This window comes from Punica granatum, chromosome 7 (assembly GCF_007655135.1).
Source record: "Punica granatum isolate Tunisia-2019 chromosome 7, ASM765513v2, whole genome shotgun sequence".
In the NCBI taxonomy this organism is placed as follows: Eukaryota; Viridiplantae; Streptophyta; class Magnoliopsida; order Myrtales; family Lythraceae; genus Punica; species Punica granatum.
In genome coordinates, this window is record NC_045133.1 from 4,429,311 (window position 1) to 4,446,948 (window position 17,638).

Sequence of the window (17,638 nt, forward strand, 5' to 3'; positions counted from 1 at the left end):
GGAGCGTTCTCTTGTGAAGACTAAGCACCATCTGATTTTGACGAATGACGTAGGAAGTAACAAGATTTATCATTTGATATTTACTTATACTATCTTTAACATGGATTTGGTGTGTGTGTATATATATATATATATATATATGTTTTTTTTTAATTACAGGTATAATTTTACGATTCACGATTCGATTCTACATTTCACGATTCTACGACCCTTGAGGATTCTAGATAGAATCGTGATTCTGACAACCTTACATGTGATGCAATTGAGTTCACGTAAATGGCGATAATGACAAATTAACAGCAATTTTTATGGACGGTTTGGTTTTAGAGTGAAAATATTTTCTACTTCACTTTACTCCATTCCATTTCACTTTACTTTTTCTTTAATTCAACAACACAATCATTGATTTTTTCATTTTTCTTATCTTAACTACTATTCAATTTAATTTTTTAATAATTTTTTTCTCAACTATTCATTACTTTTTTCATAATTCAAAATATAATCATTACTTTTTTTATCTTCTTCCTTAACCCTATTATTACAGCTCCACTTAAATATATATAAATACTTTTTCATCAATATATTTATTTGTCTTTTACCTATTTCAATGGGAATTGAATTAAATTTAGAAACTCAACTCTATTATCATACGGACCCTTAGATATTTTTATAATTACTTTCAAATACTTTTATATTTTATACATATAAAAATAAACAGGATAATGAAAAAAACAAAAATATGAAAGATCAAAATGATTAAGTTAAGATATTGCTTTAAGAAATATTGTTAGATTTAGTATTCAAAAATAAAATTTGGGTATCGCATGAGCCATTCAACTAGTTAATTATATATATTTTAGGGTGAATACGTAATTAATTATATACCCACCTAACTTTTTTTCGATGTGAACCATGATATCTGAAAGCTCAATTGGACCCCGACTAATCCAGCCGAGCCGGGTCGGCCCACTAAGGGTTAAAACCTTCATAGCGTGGATTTTCTGCATTTATAAGAATTCAAACCCAAGATCTTGCTCAAACGAAACAAATATTGAACTGTTTGACCCAACCCACGTTGATCATACCCACCTAACTTTGAGTGAGTGTCATAAATGTTTCATAGCAAAAGATTGCTATAAAAATGGCAATTTTCTTTCTGTACAAATCAACAAGTCTCTCATAGAATTCCTCCCAAAATTATGGCAACTCCACTAATCACTGCCACACAATGCTTTGTGCCTAAACCTAAGGAAGAGGAGAAGCAAGTGGAGGAGACCTACAAAAGGTATAGACAGCTCATAGTCCCAACCCTTCCACGGCAAAAGGGATGGATGAGCGAGCACTTGTACATGCACCAAGACTATTGGTTTGAGACGACGATCGTAGAAGGTGTCATGTACCTCCAGGAACACTTTAAACCTCGGCCGGCCGATGTTCTCCTAGCCACTGCCCCCAAGTGTGGCACAACCTGGCTCAAAGGCTTGATCTTCTCGATCATCAACCGAACATGTTACAATGCAAGTGCGAAAGACCACCCCCTGCTTACAGCCGGCGTGCATGAGTGCATGCCTTTCTTGGAGGTGCACCTGTTCACGGATCTCCCTATTGGGGACACGGAGATCCTATCCTCGCCACGCCTGCTAAGCACTCACGTTCCCTACGCCATGCTGCCTGAATCAGCCAGAGGCCCTAACGGCTGTCGCATCGTGCATATGTGGAGAAACCCGAGAGACGCATTTGTTTCTTTCTGGCACTTCGTGACCGGATGGAGACGGAAGGCTCAACTGTCAGAACTTTCGCTTTGTGAAGCATTCGACTTGTTCTCCCAAGGGGTGTCTCCTTATGGACCTTTCTGGGATCAAATCTTAGGCTATTGGAAAGCAAGTCAAGAGTACCCTGACAAGGTATTGTTCCTAAAGTACGAAGACATGAAGAGGGATCCAAAACACCTCGTAAAAAAACTAGCCGAGTTCTTGGGGCAGCCCGTCACCGTGGAGGAGGAGGAGAGGGGCGTCGTGGACGAGATCCTCGCTCTATGTAGCTTTGAGAGCATGAGCAAAGCTGAGGTCGCCGAAAAAGGGAACTTTCACGGAGGACGTCCGAGTTATAAAGACTTCTTCAGGAAAGGCGAGGTTGGAGACTCGAAGAATCTTCTGACGGATGATATGATTCGGCGCCTCGAAGAGATTACTAAGGTAAAGTTCAACGGCACTGGATTGGAAATATAAGAGACCATAATCATCCGAGTTCCACTTAAAATCCCTTTCAGGATTGAGACTTATGTCACCCAGTTGTATCCGCAGTTAGACCAAGTGTGAGAGCTCAAAGTTATTAATTTTATCTTCTTTTTTTTAAGGTAATTACTAATAGCTCGTCCTAGTAATATAAATGTGACTTTAATGTATGATCGATATTTGACTGAAGTCGATCTTGATGTAATAAGTCCGGATTGTGCATCCTCATCTCGAAGATGTACTAAGGGCATAATGGCTTCCCTAATGGTATATGAAAACCCCCAACACAAGGGGATGATCGAAATTAATAATGAAATGGCCCCCTGAGCCCTGGTTCGACTAGCCCTGGGCTGGCAAGTTCCCTGGCTAGGTTTTCTCTGGTGCCGCAGAGCCAGCCATGCCCCTGGGGAAGAACAACTTTATTTATTTATTAAGTAAAATGCTTATTATATTTATATGATTCTAATAATAATAGCATGGGTTTTTTTTTTTTTTTACCTTTGATAATATGTTTTGCTCTAATTAAGCAAATAAATAATCTCAATTCCCCCATCTCTATTACCTCCAACCAAATAATAAAAAATTTCCCCACGTTCCAACTCAAATCCCCATTAATTCTTATCGTACATCTATTCCATTACTAGTCAATTGCATTATAGCAATCCAAACGTAACGCTATGAGTTTGTAGAAGAATAACTCTAAGGGGTTCGACCTAGTGGTTAAAAAGGAGCTCACGTATCCACTCGATCCCGGGTTCGAAATCCCTTGGAGCAATCGGAGGGCTTTTGGCGTGATTACTCATTCTATGCGCTGTCGGGGTTTCACGGAGCTCCCATAATTAGTCGGGTGAAGAATGGCCACCTCGGATTAGTAAAAAGAAAGGAAAAAAAGAAGAAGAGGAGTTTATAGAAGAATTATAAGTTTTGAGTTTGGAGGATTGTAATTTTTTCTTTTTTGGCCGCCCCGGGGGAGGGGGGGTGGGTGGATTGGGGAGCGTAAAAATTTAATTTATTGACGGATGCCTATGATACAATGCCATCGTCCTCGACCCAAACGCCTTAGTTTCGATTATCACTAGTTGGACAAATCTCTGGCCTAATAAATGTTTTCTATACACCAATGTTACCAATTCATTTTGCTTTAGTTTTGTACACTGAAGAAAAGAGAAGTTTTTTCCCTTTACAGGAAATGAGAGGAGTTCTCCAAAATTTAGATTAATAAATTCTTGCTAACCGAAAAAAAAAAATCTTACCGATATTGTGTCCGGCAAAAGTTCAAAATCGATTCTACCTTATCTACTGAAAAGGAAATGTTATAAGAAATTGATCTTATAACTTTTTAATTAGTATCTTTGCATTCAAAAAGCAGGACAAATAATTTGTAAGAATTTAAATTAATTCTACTATATAAATTAGAGTTTTGTTAATATGACTCAGTGTCACTGTGATACGTTTAATACTTCCAGTTCAAGCATTTAATACTTCAACTCAAGTGTTTAATATTTTTAGTAATCATGATTACTACAATTACTTTTTACTTCTGCTTTCAATTTAAATATTTAGTATTACGATTGAAGTATTTAATATTTTGTATAATCCATCACAAATACCAAAATACTAAACAATTTAACTAAAATATTATGCATTTGAACTAAAATACTAAATATGTCACGGTCACACGGAATTAGAATTTCCCTATGAGTCACAGGCATGTATCAAAAGTTTAGTTTTGTGGCTAAAATTCCCTTGGTCGTCGTAGTACATGATATGTATGTCCTCGATATAATTAATTTGTACCTACCTAATCTTTTTCTTTTTTGTCAGTCATAAAAAAGAAGATCTAAACAGAAGGCTGAATATCAGATCGCTAGTTTTCTCTACCCATGTGTGTGTTACACGGATAATTTTGATTTGAAAATTTATTGAACCTTTTTGCGTATGAAAATAAGATTTGATCCATAGACTTTAAAAATACAATGCAATATCAATTTAATAAGCAGATTTGTAAACTTTATAGCCAAATTTAAAATAATTACATATTGTAAATCGATGATATTAGTTATACATAATATAATATGTAGTCACTGTGCAATATTTGTTATCGTTAATTTAAATTGGATGAAATTTTTAACGGCAACACATGAAGTTTAGCATGCACTTTAAGATTTATTTGATAAATCAAGTTTGCTTTTTATGATGAGTCGTTATAGAAAAAGTTATTCCTTATTTTCACAATTCTACTATATGAAAGGCTACAATACTTATGTAAATGCATATTTAGGTATTGATCAGGATCTTATATTATTTTTTATTTATCTCATTGATCCCGGCTAAATGTTCACTATTTAAGTTAACATTTCATTCTTAAGATAGTTGAAATTAATTAAATTATTTAGGACTTTATTTATTTATAATAAAATTATTTCTATTTTCAATGTTTAATCTCTACGAAATAATTGAAATGCTTATATAAGTGAACATACAATGGACTTTGTTGAAATTTTATTTAAATTTTTATCTTTCTTAGTTTTAAAAACTAAGAATAATTAATTGAAATTGAAATTCCTTGAATCCCGTTAAGAATTGATGTTTTAAGTTAAATCTCATAATATTTAGTTCTTACCAATTTATTTTTCACTTACTTTATACTATTTTTATTTCTAAAACTTAAAAATTGACACCCGATTGAAAATTATTATTAATTACACTATAGTAATTAAATAAAATGTAAATTTAAATAAACGAAGTTTAAAAAATGTAAATTAGTTTGCAAATGAATAATATAATAATCACCCCAATAATTATATAAAATGTAAATTAAAAAATATAATTAATTTATAATTAGATGAAATTACCATTATAGCTTTACTAATGTGGATGAAGATGAATAGTTTTACAATTTTGGTAGCAAAGAGGAAAAAGTGGTTTTATGAAGGTCATAGGGTTTTAATATATGATCAATCGACTAAGGTCGATGCTCTTGATGTTATAAAACTGGATGTTGCATTCGCACACTCATGTCGGAAAATCAAGCTAAATATGATAAGGCATAAGCAATTAATATACAATAAATCGCTCGCGGTAATCAAATATGACTTTACGCATGCATGGTGCCCTAATAGTATGCGTGTCATATATGACTGTACGAAATCCTTAGACGTGCTAGCTGATCTCCTACACGTGCAAACAAGGGTGAAAAATCAAGACGCATAGTAAGGTTTTAAGACATATGCTTGATAAATTCACAATAAAAGACTATTCGAATAAGTTATTTTCACATTTTTAATGAGTAAAGCGACAACAAGTTCAATCGAAGAAAAGACACAAGTAAAAATGGGGAAATTCTACGCACCATGCATCTTACTTAATAATCGTTGGATCTTATCAGGCAGAAAGAAAGTGAAAGAGAGCCAAATTCTCCATATAATCCGATGTGCATCCTTATGCAAAGTTCCACTGAAGTCTGGTCCAAGGGAATCAAAAGCTAATTAGAATAAATTGATCAATAATTTTTTGGCCACAAATTGAACAATAATGTACAAACTGGAAATGATATTTCCTTTTCTCCAACCTGTAAAAGCCCGTGGCTGCACCACCGTATTTCCTTTAAACAAGATTTCTCGATTTCGAGTCTTGTAAATGGAAAAATTTAAGGATTAATGAAAGAGTCTTTTACCCATTAGAGTGGTCTAAAATGATTCGAACCTTGGTTTGGATCTATTTTAGACTTCTGACTAAGGTAATATATATGCACACTTAAAAGAAGTGTCTAGCCATCAAAAGAGAATATATTACAGCAGCGCACACTCTTACCTGATAAATAAAAAATTTTAAATTCGATATTCAATGAGATTATATCTGTCTATTTATTAACTATTAAAAATTTTATTTTATCATATTAAGTTCACGAGGTTCTCGTGACCAAAAAAAAAAAAGAAAAAGAAGTGCCCAGCCTCATTATTAAACTCAAATAGGAAGATTATAATAATAATATGGTATTTAAAGTTTTTTTTGCACCATGGCGTTAATGGTGATACTAAACTTAAAAAAATAAAAAACAATAAGAAAACAAAGTTGGTGCTAAGACCATCTCCGCCGCAAGTGGAGAGGTCGTCTCCCTTGGCCAGCTGGCCAAGAAGGCGCACGCTTCTCTATGCAAAGGCATTTCTTGGGGGCCGTCCCCACACGTCAGTGGCTATCTCTTTCTTTCTTTTTTTTTTTCTTTTTTTTTTTAAATTTAAATAAAGGTTACAAAATGCAAAACATAGGAATAACTTGGTGGAAAGCTCCCCTCCCTTCACCTTGTTGTCTTTGGTTCGAATCTTCTCATTTTCTTTTTATTTCTTCCCTTTTCTTTTTCTTTTTTCTTTTTTCTAATTTTTTTTAAATTTAAAAAATCCAAAAAAAATTTAAAAAATCTTATTTGGATAATTTTAATTAATTTAAATAATTTTTTATTATTCATTTAAATAATTTTTGTATTTTATGTATTTTTAAATTATGTTTAATTCATTTAATTAATATAATATGATTAGAGATTTGGAAAGAGAGACTTGCATTAGAGTGGAATGTCTCTCATTTTCTTAAGCGTGACTCTGTTTGACGTGGTGCCTATGTGGCAGCCGTAAGAACCACTTTGGAGACTTCGGGGAGAGACATGCATTGGAAATGGTCTAAGAGAATTATTTTTCTTGGGTGAATAAGGCAATTATTTTTAATTATAATAAGTCGAATAATAATTTACTGGAACCAAGAAGATTCAAGTAACTAAGAGGTTTCAAGTTCGATACTCGTTATGAGATATTTGTACCACTTTATTAGTTATTATGATTTCTATTTCGTTGTATTAGACTCATAAGCCTCCATTGTGATCGAAAATATCATGTCAAAAGCATGCAATTCATTAATTTCTTCTTTTTTTTGTGGATTGCAGTTCATTAATTTTATCCTGTGTGCACCAGTTGATACTGATATTTGGAAGTTTAGTGAATTTCACTAATTCAGTTTGGTTGTAGTTTCATTAATTACCTTAAATAAGGGATTCTTTTTTGTTACAAAATTGGCACATAAGCCTGATATAAGGAAATTTTTAAAAAATTAAATAAATGAATACATGTAATCTCATTAATGATATCGAATTTGAAACCCTTTGGTTATTAGCCGAGAGAGTATGCCATTGGACTGCATTCCTTTTTCAATAATAATGGAAATTCTTAATTTAAGGAACAAGAACATAACATTTTTTTAATTATACCTTAATATAATGAAATGAAAATCCTAATAACTAATAAAGGGATATAGATAGTCCCACTAAATATCGAACCTGAAAACTCTTGGTTATCGAACGATGACGTACACCACTGTGCTATACCCATTTTTGATAAGAACATCATTGCTATTGCTAATTATATTATAGATGAGATATAAAAAACAAAATCAACTGTCAGTCTAAACCACCTCACCCCTCAAAAAAAAAATCCCAATAAGATTAAATAAAATGGTAAGAAAAAAAAGTATTCCAAAATTTGTTATTTTAACTACACATATGGAATAGATTAGCGACTGATTACAAGAACACACCTAAAATAATTATGGTGCGCTTTATAAAAATCGAATCAAAATTATCCTCCAATGACTTCAACTATGGGATCGGGGAACCTTTGCCCCCTAAATATTATGGCAAGGCGATAACAAGATAGAGATTGGACCTTGCATATATGACAATCTAGACTCGGGAAATTAATATTTGAAATGGACTAGCCGGTGCTAAGTTGTGCCTTTCAAAGGTGGAAGCTCGTACTCCATCACCAGATGGAATTAATTTGCCGTTGTTACCAGATATATATTCATATTTGCTTGATAATCTTGATAAGCATAGAGAAACTATATAGATCTTGATCCGTCCCATTAATTACTTATAAGCTCCCCGAAAGTTTTACCAGAGAAAGGGTAGAGTCAAATCGATCTCACTTGAGGTCGTGAGGCCCGCACCCTCGGCCGACCACACTACCCAGAGCAAGGTCATTTGAAGCCCTCGAGGGTGACGTAGGTTGGGGATGTAGCTGGCAGGTGATGCACCCATGCCCTACAACCTCGTATGGGTGCCGAGGCCCCTCATCAACGGCCGCATGCCGCCCCATGACTGAAGGTTAGGTTGCCCAAGGTAAGTCCAAAGAGCACATGCAAAACTGTGGTACCCGATACGAACAATTTTTAGAAGAATATATCTATCGAGAAGAGCATCCATGCATTAATGCACGTCGAATGCATGGGCGCTCTTCTTAATAAAAGAAAGGAAAGAAGAACAAAATTTAATGGGCAGCCTACCTAGTGGAGCTGCCAATTAACAAATAAATACACAAGACACGAATGACAGTAATGTCTTATGTTTCAGGAAATTTTTTTTTTAAGTGTATATCTTGGTATTCAAAATGTCAAAGGATCTTGTTAATCCCTTTTCGAGTCGGGTCGACCTACTAATGGTTTAAAGTAGTCTCAATTAATGAACTTTCTCCGTTCACAAGACTTGAATTTGCAATTTTGATTAAAGAAATACATGTGTCGAATCACTTGAATCATCCTTTTAATTAGTACAAGAAGTTCTTTGGGAAGAGCGAGATCAGGTCCGGGATTGGAAAAATTATCTTACGGTAGATATGGTTCGGCATACATCTTATGAAAAATCATGAAGCAAAAGCTGTGTGATAAATTGGCAATTAATATAACATACCAAAAGCATCCGACTTTCAAATCCTTAATTTCCATAGTTGAGATTCATGTGGATACTGGATACCACTCGTTGAAATGTAGTTATATGAAATGTCTTTAGGATCATTTTCTACTCTGTCGTACAAGAGTTTTATGTAAAGAATTGATTTTGTTCATACCAGTCCTTTGTGTCGGTCTCAAAATGTGGGTGTCTTCTTCCCATCTATAGAATAATCAGGCCTAATGTTTATAATGATCTTTTAAAGTAATTAAAAAAAGAATAAAACACTTATGTTTGTAAGCATAAATATGTAATACAAAAGTATTTGTGGATTGCGTGTATACTTGAACTAAAACTAAAGAACATATATAACGATAATTATATAATACGCAAAAAAAATCTATCATTTAACACAATTAAAAAAAAAAGATTCATATAAAGGCACAAATACATATATGAAACTCAATTAAAAAAATTTGACACTTACGGGGGATTGTAGAATTTGTGAACGAAACAACATACCGGTCTGTATGCTGATTACACTTATATAAAGTTAAGAGTAAAAACAACAGTGGAAACTATAAAAATGAAAAAAAAAAAAAAAAAGAAGTAAAAATATGGCAGGATTGGAAAAGGCAGTCTTCCTACATGTTCTTATAAATGAGGCTATACTTCCTTGAGCTCGCTCAATAAAAGCTCCTGAAAGGTGTTTCTCCGGCAGCTCTCAGTTCGGCGAATTTCCTTCGCTCGTGATGCGGGTTATCCTCGATAGAGCCTTTCCTATCTCCTTCATGGCATCCGACCAAGGAGCTGATTAAAATGCTCATTTTCTAGTATTATTGGGCTTTTCCAGAAAGCTACACAGGAAAAAGGGCCTATAACCTGTTTACGCAAGAGACCTATTGGAGGCAAAGATATCATTTAATTACTTATTTTGGCTCACTAGTGGACTGGGCTAGGCCCATAAACATGAGTAGTTCATGGTATATGGGCTCATAAATTCCCGTAAATGTTACTTTCTTTTTCGGGAAAAAGATATTTTTCGTTTTATGAGTTTAGTATTCAGTCAATTTTGATGTTATATGATTTAAAGTTATCAAATCAGTCTTATACATTTGTTCCATAAGACAATTATGGTCCTATAAGTTTTCAAAAAGACATTTTTGATCATATAAGTTAGCTTTCATTTAAAATGTAATCCCATAAGTTTTGAAAAAGAAAGGCATTTTTGGTCATATAAGTCATGAAATTGATCAAAATTTCCTTACGAAGTAAACATATAGTATTAATTCGGCACTTTTAAAATTTAGAGAATCAAAATTGACCGAAGGCTAAACTTATAAGACAAAAAATGTCTTTTTCCCTATATATATATATATATATATATATATACACATTGGTGAAAATTCTATAAGATTTCGTCTGCAATCGATGCTCGAAACTAAGAGAATGCCGCCACCTTTATGTATCAATTGTGCTATGACACTGTAATATTTAGCGAGTTATGGACGTTGGATGGGACCAAAGATCTATATACTTTCTCTAAACTTATAAATGTAGTCTAGAAAATATGAATATCCGGTGAACCAGCAAATTAATTCCATCTGTGATGGAATTGCTAGGCTGAACTTAATATTATCAAAATAAAAGGAAAAAAAAAATCTGAACTAAGAGTGAATTGTCTGATCTTAATATTAGCAAGAGTAAAGAATCAGTCCTAGCAACGGTGTCAAAAAACTTGTTGCGGAAAATCTAATGATAGCATGTAAGTATACGTATTGCAAATTAATTCCATATGGTGATGGAATTTGCAAGGCACAACTTAATATTAGCACCTGCTAGTCCACTTTGAATATTTACTTGCCATGCGAGCTCCATTCCCGACTTTGTGATCACCTGCCTTAATTTTTAGGGGGCAAAAATTTCACCGACCCCATAGTTGAAGAAGTACGTATGGGAGGATAATTTTTATTTGACATAGCTATAGATGCAATCAAGCGCACCGTAAAATATTTTAGATGTGTCCTTTCAATCAGTCTCTTATCTATTCGATATGCATAAATAAAATATCAAACTTTGGAGGAGTACTTCGTTTTTTTTACCATTTTATTTTATTTATTTTATTTTTTCGATTACATAAGGAGGTCCATTGATCTAGTGTAACAAAATAGAATTTCTAATAATAATACAACAACCTGATCAGTGTATGCTCGTTGCCTGACCCCAAACCGGAGAGGAAAACCAAAATCTACACAAACTATGCAAAAAGTACACAACCAGGCAGGGTTTGTTGCTCCCCGATCACTAGAGTGATTAAAAGCATACTGGCAAGGGATTAGGAGGTGTCGATGCGACCCACCTATCGGGAGGAAAGCTCATATGTGGACTGACTAGAACGTCGAGCCAGTTCTCTTCCATTGGTTTTCATTGCTTTCAGTTTTTTCTGCCCAATATACTACCAATGTATTATAGATGGTGATCAGTCGGGATCAGATATCATTGTGGAATACTCCGAGGTCTTGTTTGACACCTACGTTCTAGTTCAGTAACACGATCAAATTTCGTACTGCAAACTGAAATGGATGGAAGATTGGGAGACTTAAAATCATACAAATCAATATTCGAACTGCGGCCCTTATTGAACAGATCATGTCATGGATGAATTATGAGTTGAGTCTTGATTTCAATTGATTTATAATGATTGTATTGTTGAATTATGAGAAAAAGTGTGAACAAGTAATGAATAGTTGAGAGGAAATAATAATTATATTGTTGAATTATGAAAAAAGTAATGAATAATTTAGAGAATTTAGTATTAAAAATTGAATTGAATGGTTAAAAAAATTGAAAAAAAATTAAAAAATTAATAATTGTGTTGTTGAATTGAAACAAAGTGAAGTTAAAGTGGAGTAGAGTTGAGTTAAAAAATTTTCTTTAACCAAACAGGCTCACTCAACAAAATTTTTGGTGCTTTGCTGAAGAAACAGAATTAAACAAATTGTCTTCCCTCCCCGGTTAGACCAACAATAACTCAAAAATAGATTAATCTTCTCCTAATTAACTATTTACACAGAATTCCCTCTTTTCCTCTACTTAAGGGTCGAAAGGGCAACAAAGATAGACAAGCCACCAACCCTTTTTCCCGCAATCCCCCGACTTATTGGATGTGTCAAACAGATTGTCATGTCCGTAGAGATCGTGCTAGCCAACCTAACCGTGTCCACATAACCGCCATCATTAATTGTCCTTATATCCTTATAAAAAAGGACATCTTATATAAGGGCAACCGCGGAACCGTATTGACCGCATCCTTTGGAGTAACTGATTATTCCTTACCTTCGGACCAAATTGGTTATTGGGCAATCAAAATTGCAACAGACGTACCGAAAGCTGGTCATGTAATAGGATCTCCTCGAGTATATAAGATAAAACTTTGATCTTAGTCTAAGTGTATATATATGAGATTTTGATTTGAAAGTAAAGGAGCAATAAGCAACACTATTGGTAGAACAAGAGTATTCCCCTCCAGACCGGAGATATTCTCGTTGAAAATTAGTTTTGTCCATCGGACGGAGCTTGCACAATTCCCATATCACCCAATAAATTCTTTATTCCTTCGTTGCATGTGAAAGGAAGAAACTTAGGCCATGTTTACTTTCATAAAGAAATTCACTTTCTTGAATTTTTTTATTATATAAAATTAGAAAATTGTGAAAAGAAAACATATTATTATTACATAATTAAAATAAAGAACACTTTCTCCATAGTTGAAGGGATTTGGGGAACCATTTTAAATGGTTTCCAAATTAAATCCCTTATTTATTCAAGGAGAAGGATGACTAGTTTCATTAATTGTTTCAATTTAATTTTCGCCGACTACAGAACATTAATTATCCTATTAATTTACAAATGATTAATCTCTCATATAATTTTTTCCCATTAACTATCATATATTAGTTTAAATGCCACAATAAAAGGTTTTCATAATAACATCATTAATGATGGTGCGTACCACACAGGCTATCATTCCAATTATTATATATAGCAGAAGCTATTAAAATATTTTTCAAGTGCGAAATCAAACAAATAACTCCATTTCATTTTACGGGGAACTATAACTTTAACGAGCCTTTCTACTGCAAATAGTAATTCATTCCATAAATCTGAGATAGTTTAAGACAAAAAAGAGAAAAAGAAAAGACATTTTTGATCCCATAAGTTTAGTTTTTGGCAAATTTCGATCCTGTAAGTTTTAAAAGTGCCAAATTAGTCTTATATGTTTGCTTCATAAGGCAATTTTAGTACACTTCGTGACTTATAAGATAAAAAATATTTTTCTTTTTCAAAACTTATATGATCACATTTTAATTGAAAGTTAAATTATAAGATCAAAAATATCTTTTTCAAAACTTATGGTACCGAAATTGTTTTGCAAAGCAAACGTGTAAGACTGGTTCGGTAATTTTAAATCTTATAGAATCAAAATTGACTAAATGTGACGAAAAATATCTTTTTCCATATATATATATATATTTATGTGTGTGTATATATATATATATATATATCTAAATATCATAGAAAGACCTTCCAAATTATGGCTGCTCCTTTACTCATCACAGCTACACAATGTTTTGCTCACAAAACAAAGCAAGAAGAGGAATTACAAGTCGAGCAGATCTACAAAAGATATAGAGAGCTCATAATCCCAAACCTTCCTCGGCAAAAGGGATGGATGAGGGAGCACTCGTGCCTGTATCAAGGCTGTTGGATCGACTCGAAGATCATTGAAGGATCTATGTACTTACAGGAGCACTTCAAAGCTCGGCCAACCGATGTTCTCCTTGCCACTCCCCCGAAATGCGGCACGACTTGGCTCAAAGGCTTGATCTTCTCGATCATGAACCGAGCATCTTATGAGCCAAGTATGAAAGAGCACCCTCTGCTCACGAGTGGCGTGCATGAGTGCGTGCCTTTCTTGGAGGTGAACCTGTTGAGGGGGCCCCCTATCGGGGACCTGGAGGTCCTGCCCTCGCCCCGCCTGCTGTGCACTCACGTTCCCTACTCCATGTTGCCGGAGACGGCCAGAGGCCACGATGGCTGTCGCATCGTGCACATGTGGAGAAACCCTAAGGATGCACTCGTTTCCTTCTGGCACTTTGCGGGCGTTACATACTAAACTCTCTATATCTTTCTAATCTTTGTTGGTTGAAGAAAGAACGTGCCTTGGCATCGTGTTCATACTATTGTATTGTGATATATACTGATGCCTAAGTGCACGCAAAGTTTGACAAAAACAACGAAGCAAGATTTTAATACTGGCACAAGGTTCATAAAGTTGAAGGATTCAATAGGATTTGAATATATTGTATGTATGTATAGATGCTGGGGTGCTGGTGTACACCTGTGACTTGTGAGAGGAAAGGGGTTAAAAATATCTGGAGGCTTGTGCTGTCTTTGGGAATGAGATATCTTGCCCAAGCAAAAAGCGTAGAGATCCTCTTCACGGTATGGGAAAAAGTAACAACCGAGAAACATTGAAGAATCTGCTGATGTAAGGTTCATCTTTCATGGTGATGGCGATTCTCCCTCCTGTAGTTGTAAGCTAGACTTAAAGGGAGGGGAGTTCATTGGAACTTTGCGCTTGTAGGGACCGACCAAGGAATAATACATCATCACCTGGGTCAGGACGACAGTTCAGAGTCGAATTAGTGCACATATTCGAAACATGACGTCCAGCTTTGTTAGGATCCTTAATTCTCTGCAAAATAAAAATTTATTTAGAATATACAGATATGTCCGGTGAACAAATTGAGTACAACAGACAAACCTTAACCAATTCTGTTTCAGTAGATGATTGAAGACAGCTTATTGTATGCACTACTCCACCTGCAATTAACATACTTTTCATAGGATAAAAGTGTAAAAAGATAGAATTATTTTTCAACACAACTTAAATTTACCTTTAACACAAACCTAGCAAGGGAAAATTGTTGTAACCAACGTGAAGAATTAGTCTTGTAATATGAAGAGGCAGCTTCTGAGAAAGAAGTGCCTCAAGATGGTCTTTATAAAGGACCATATCACCTCCTCTAATGTCGAGAAAGACACTCACCACTTTCTTCCAAAGTATTCGATCAACCTCAACCTCTTGCTCTCGATCAATTTGGTCAAATATCTGAACCTCAATCTCTCTTTCTCTAGATCAATCTAGTTTAATAAATTTACAAGTAATTAATCGACCGAAAGGGATGGAAGAAATATGAAAAGAAAAAAGAGGAAAAAGCAAACTTTCTAATTACAAAAATACCAGGGAGTTTACCGAAGTCGCAACATCCTCATACACAACGATGGACCTAGAAATGAATTCAAACGTCATCACAACAGATTAAACTATATATTTATAAACTCGCATATACTAGCATGATTGCACATGCTCACAGTATCACGAAAGATTCGATCAGCAGCTTCGCTAAGCTTTGGTGAATGCTTTCGAGGAATATAGTATCTTCCACGGATACGGAAAAATTGTGTACAGCCACCGAGACATAGTACGATGATTCTCCCATATCCTCACAAGATATTCTAACAATTGTAAGCCATGCTTTGACATAAGCGAGGGATGAACCGATATGCACAATAAGGAAGGATAGTATCGTGCAAGCAGGCAAAAAAACAAACATAAGGCAAATGGGTGAATGATCATCATCATCATCTTCTTCTTCTTCTTCTTCTTCTTCTGGTGAATCTCTGCCTCTGATGATTTGGGATGGGGATTTGGGCTGGTTAATAATTAATTAATAACATAAATAAATGCGTCTGATAGTCAGATTTGGATAATATTCCATATATGTATATATTACATTTCATACGCAATCTCCCCCTACAAAGGAAACATATTAATTGGAAGATTATGATATATAAAATTAAGTAATATAAAAAAGGAAAGAATAATATTAAGAAAGGTAATTAATAATCTTGGCCTATAGAAAAAAAAGCAATCTACTTCTACCTACCCAGCGAAATTATACTCTAGCTAAAGAAAAGAAAACCAGCGAAATTTTATCATTCGAATGGAATAATATGATTTTTTTTTTCCAGAACTGAATATTATTTAAGATGGGAAAATGCATGAAAAAGGGAAGAATATATCTGTAGCCAAAGTTTCTGTCCATCGTCTATATCTCTTAGGGTTTAAAGGTCGGAAAGTAAGATTGTGGCATTTTGTAAATATATTGGATTACGGGAAATGTGTATAATAATATAATGTATGATTTATTTTTATAAAGATAAGATGTATGATCAACGGTCGTAATCTAAGAATGCTAAGTGTTTCGGCAATAAAATATTTTCTTGGAAATGTTAACCACACCCGTAAAATGTTAACTTGGGAAAGATTTTCCTGGGAAAGTTTCAACTTTCCATAGATCCAAACGGTCCCTTATAAACCAAAATTTACGGTGCAATCTTGGCCGACAACGAAAAATTTATTAAATAGAATATATATACATATACATATACCTATACCTATATAACAAGAATTTTTACGTACAAAGAGAGATGTTAGATAGATAGATAATTAATATAGAAAGGGGAAGAATAATAAGAAAGCAATTGCACAGTTAACCCTAAAGATAACACCATATCATATAAATTAGAAAATAGAAAAGGTAAATATAAAATGCTGGAAATTTCTCTTTATTGTCTTATTAATATCTTTATTCAGTGCGAATCATGGTATTCGGAAACTCAATTAAATCTCGATTAATTTAATCAAGTTGAGTCGGCTTATTAAAGGGTAAACTATCACAGTATGGATTTTCTCCATTCATTATATTCGAATTAATTAATTAGTAATCTATAATTTACAATGTAATCTTCGGTGAAAAAGGAAAATTATATTAAAATAGAACAATAAGCATCTTTGCCAACAAAGGATATTAAATCAAACTAATAGATAACGAGAAAAAGACATGTGATAGTTAACAACTTTGTGTACGAAGGCCATAATTATTTCTGCCGAAATTTAGGCAAAATTGTGAGAATATGAAATTGCACATTCACTTTACAATAAAGGTTTCAAAATAGGCTTCTACTTGGAAAAAAAAAAGAATAATAAATAAATAAATAAGTGTTTTGTATAAAGAATGAATTGGCGCAATTTTACCCGACTTTATTATAAAAAAAAATTCATATTTATACACACTCATTTCAATATATTACCAAAGGAATCAATCAAGTTTTTCAAATAAGGACATAAAAATTATTTTAAAAAATTATCGATCTCATGTTCAAAATTAAAACGTTCACGGACTTCATGAACTTATATATAATATAATATTATTTAAGAAAAAAAAAAAGAGTAATAGCAATTTTCGGAGCAGCTGCAATCTCCCATGTAATACTGGAGCGGTACGTTCTGATATTATATATGCTTAATATTTCAAGTCGGACTCCCGTAGCACTTTTGTTTGAGAGGGATAATACGCTTGCCCCGTAAATCAACTATAGTATACGTTGCATTTAGCGAATATGCTCGGATAGCATCAATGGCCAGAGAAACAAATTGCCCTTCCACATATCCTGAATGCCGAGCATTGATTTCGGCTCATTGATTTCCAGAGCCGAGGATGAGCCACAGAGCATGCAGGCAATGCCCAAACTCCCAGTGATGTGGATGAACTTCCCATGCTGCGTT

At 34.0% G+C, this 17,638-nt stretch overlaps 2 protein-coding genes across 2 annotated transcripts; both read left to right on the plus strand.

The window, feature by feature from the left end:
* The first annotated feature begins 1,199 nt into the window (after positions 1-1,199).
* LOC116213678 (cytosolic sulfotransferase 5-like) lies at positions 1,200-2,228 on the plus strand. The gene has a single exon (XM_031548707.1). It carries the CDS (start codon positions 1,200-1,202, stop codon positions 2,226-2,228), a length of 1,029 nt encoding a protein of 342 aa, XP_031404567.1.
* Positions 2,229-13,537: 11,309 nt separating this feature from the next.
* LOC116213679 (cytosolic sulfotransferase 15-like) lies at positions 13,538-14,119 on the plus strand. Its single transcript, XM_031548709.1, has one exon. It carries the CDS (start codon positions 13,538-13,540, stop codon positions 14,117-14,119), a length of 582 nt encoding a protein of 193 aa, XP_031404569.1.
* Positions 14,120-17,638: the final 3,519 nt, after the last annotated feature.

Excerpts from the sequence above, each read along its gene's own strand:
- LOC116213678 (XM_031548707.1), top strand. The coding sequence starts at position 1,200 with ATGGCAACTCCACTAATCACTGCCACACAATGCTTTGTGCCTAAACCT.
- LOC116213679 (XM_031548709.1), top strand. The coding sequence starts at position 13,538 with ATGGCTGCTCCTTTACTCATCACAGCTACACAATGTTTTGCTCACAAA.